The 1,620-nt window shown below is 42.7% G+C and overlaps 1 protein-coding gene across 1 annotated transcript; it reads left to right on the top strand.

The window, feature by feature from the left end:
• The first annotated feature begins 441 nt into the window (after positions 1-441).
• Positions 442-1,366, top strand: BDB00DRAFT_866258 (uncharacterized protein). The gene is made up of 2 exons (XM_053126202.1): positions 442-783; positions 852-1,366. The coding sequence occupies exon 2, from the start codon at positions 898-900 to the stop codon at positions 1,063-1,065; it is 168 nt and encodes a 55-aa protein (XP_052972025.1). The 5' UTR covers positions 442-783; positions 852-897; the 3' UTR covers positions 1,066-1,366.
• Positions 1,367-1,620: the final 254 nt, after the last annotated feature.

Raw genomic sequence — 1,620 nt, 5'->3', positions numbered from 1 at the left:
CGGTGAGGAGTGCAATGCGGTGATCAAGAACGCTGTGTTGCCAGCCTGTTGGGCTATTTTTCAGAGTGAGGACACCGAGGATCAAGAGTGGTTAGTCGTTGCATACAACGCTATCCATCGCTCCAACCAGCACCAAAGGACAGATCCATTCCCGGCAACCAAGACAGCATTCGCTCGGTGGTTATCAGACAAGGATGACGGCAGCCATGTCAACAATGCGATGAAGCTATTTGATAAGATAGTTTCTGAGCTTATCTATTGTTAGCCACGGTTTCTATAACCTCTCTTTTCTCTCTCTTGCTCTCTACCACCTTCTCTCTGTCTTGCTCTCTCTCTCTCTCTCTCTCTCTCTCTCTCTCTCTTTCTCTCTTTCTCTCTCTCTCTCTTTCTCTCTTTCTCTTCTCTTTGTCTTTCTCTCTTCGTTTTTTTGTCATATTTGACCTTTTTACAATAATAAATATATATACTACCACACTTCTTCGTTACTGTGCCCATCCTTGAGTACATTGCTAGTTCCTTCGGAACAGCTTTCTCATTTGGACGTGTCCTGAGCTTATTATTTAAGAGCGTCGTAATCTGTATCTATGGTGACTTGAGAAACTACAGACATTGATTGTTGCAACTCTGGCAATGGCTGCAGTGAAGCAGTGTAGATACCATCTAGTGTAGATACACGTCATACGCCAACCATTGTATCCTCACAACGGTATATGTAACGAGCAGCTCCAAACTGACATCGTCGTCGTTGATCATCATCGTTGTCGCCTTGCCGTTGAATAGGAACTATTACAGTGATGTCAAACGGTGTTGCTCCTTCCAACATTCAAAAGTTGCTTGACTTCGGCTGTTACCTTTTGCCTTTTTTTCACAGATACCAGTTTCCAGTCATTTCATATCATGTTGGTAAAGAATTATTTTTGTTGGAAGTTGCCGACTTTACTACTACAAAAAAGTACTTTTACAATTGACAGTGGAAAGAAGGTGAATGCGATACGTTTTGTAGTGGGAAAGTATATAAAACAGAACCCACAGCACACCACCATCGCCGTAGCTTTTTTCTGCTAAAACAAATGCGGCAAGTGCCATTCACGTTATCTGCTAAATCGTGTCCGACATAAGCTTATCATCTCTCAATACACGTACAAATACATACAGCATTCAAGAAGTATAAAAAATAGCCAACGAATAAAACAATCCAAAATAAGCGGTGGTGGAGAAGAAGAAGAGAGTCCCATATACATCCAAGCTCATCAATTGGAAACTCTAAACCCGAAACCTTAGTAAACCCGCACCAGGACTTGCGCGTTCGACTAAACCTGCTCGCTCACTGGCGTTCGCTGCCAGGCCCCTAAACCCGTTGCGCTTAATACCCTTCTTTTCAGCCTATTGAGTGTCTTAATGCCCCACGATGTCCTATGTTCATGGGTAACATAGCTGCTGGACATCTGGCCAATGCAGTAAGATTAGTCGGATTGCGTTAACAAAGCGGTTGTATCTGTGTCTTTATAAGCATGAAGCCTGCATATAAGCGGAAATGCTTCTGTTCCTTATTTTCACAAAATCCAGCTCCACAACAACAAGCTTCAACGACGACGTATTGATGTTTATGTTCTCTTTTTA

This window comes from Zychaea mexicana, assembly GCF_025766255.1.
Source record: "Zychaea mexicana strain RSA 1403 chromosome Unknown BDB00scaffold_344, whole genome shotgun sequence".
Taxonomy (NCBI): Eukaryota; Fungi; Mucoromycota; class Mucoromycetes; order Mucorales; family Lichtheimiaceae; genus Zychaea; species Zychaea mexicana.
Note: the sequence above shows the minus strand (reverse complement) of the source record. Positions and strands in the feature narration are given on the sequence as shown.

Bases quoted from the DNA above. Each gene is read 5' to 3' on its own strand.
- BDB00DRAFT_866258 (XM_053126202.1), top strand. From the start codon at position 898: ATGTTGGTAAAGAATTATTTTTGTTGGAAGTTGCCGACTTTACTACTA.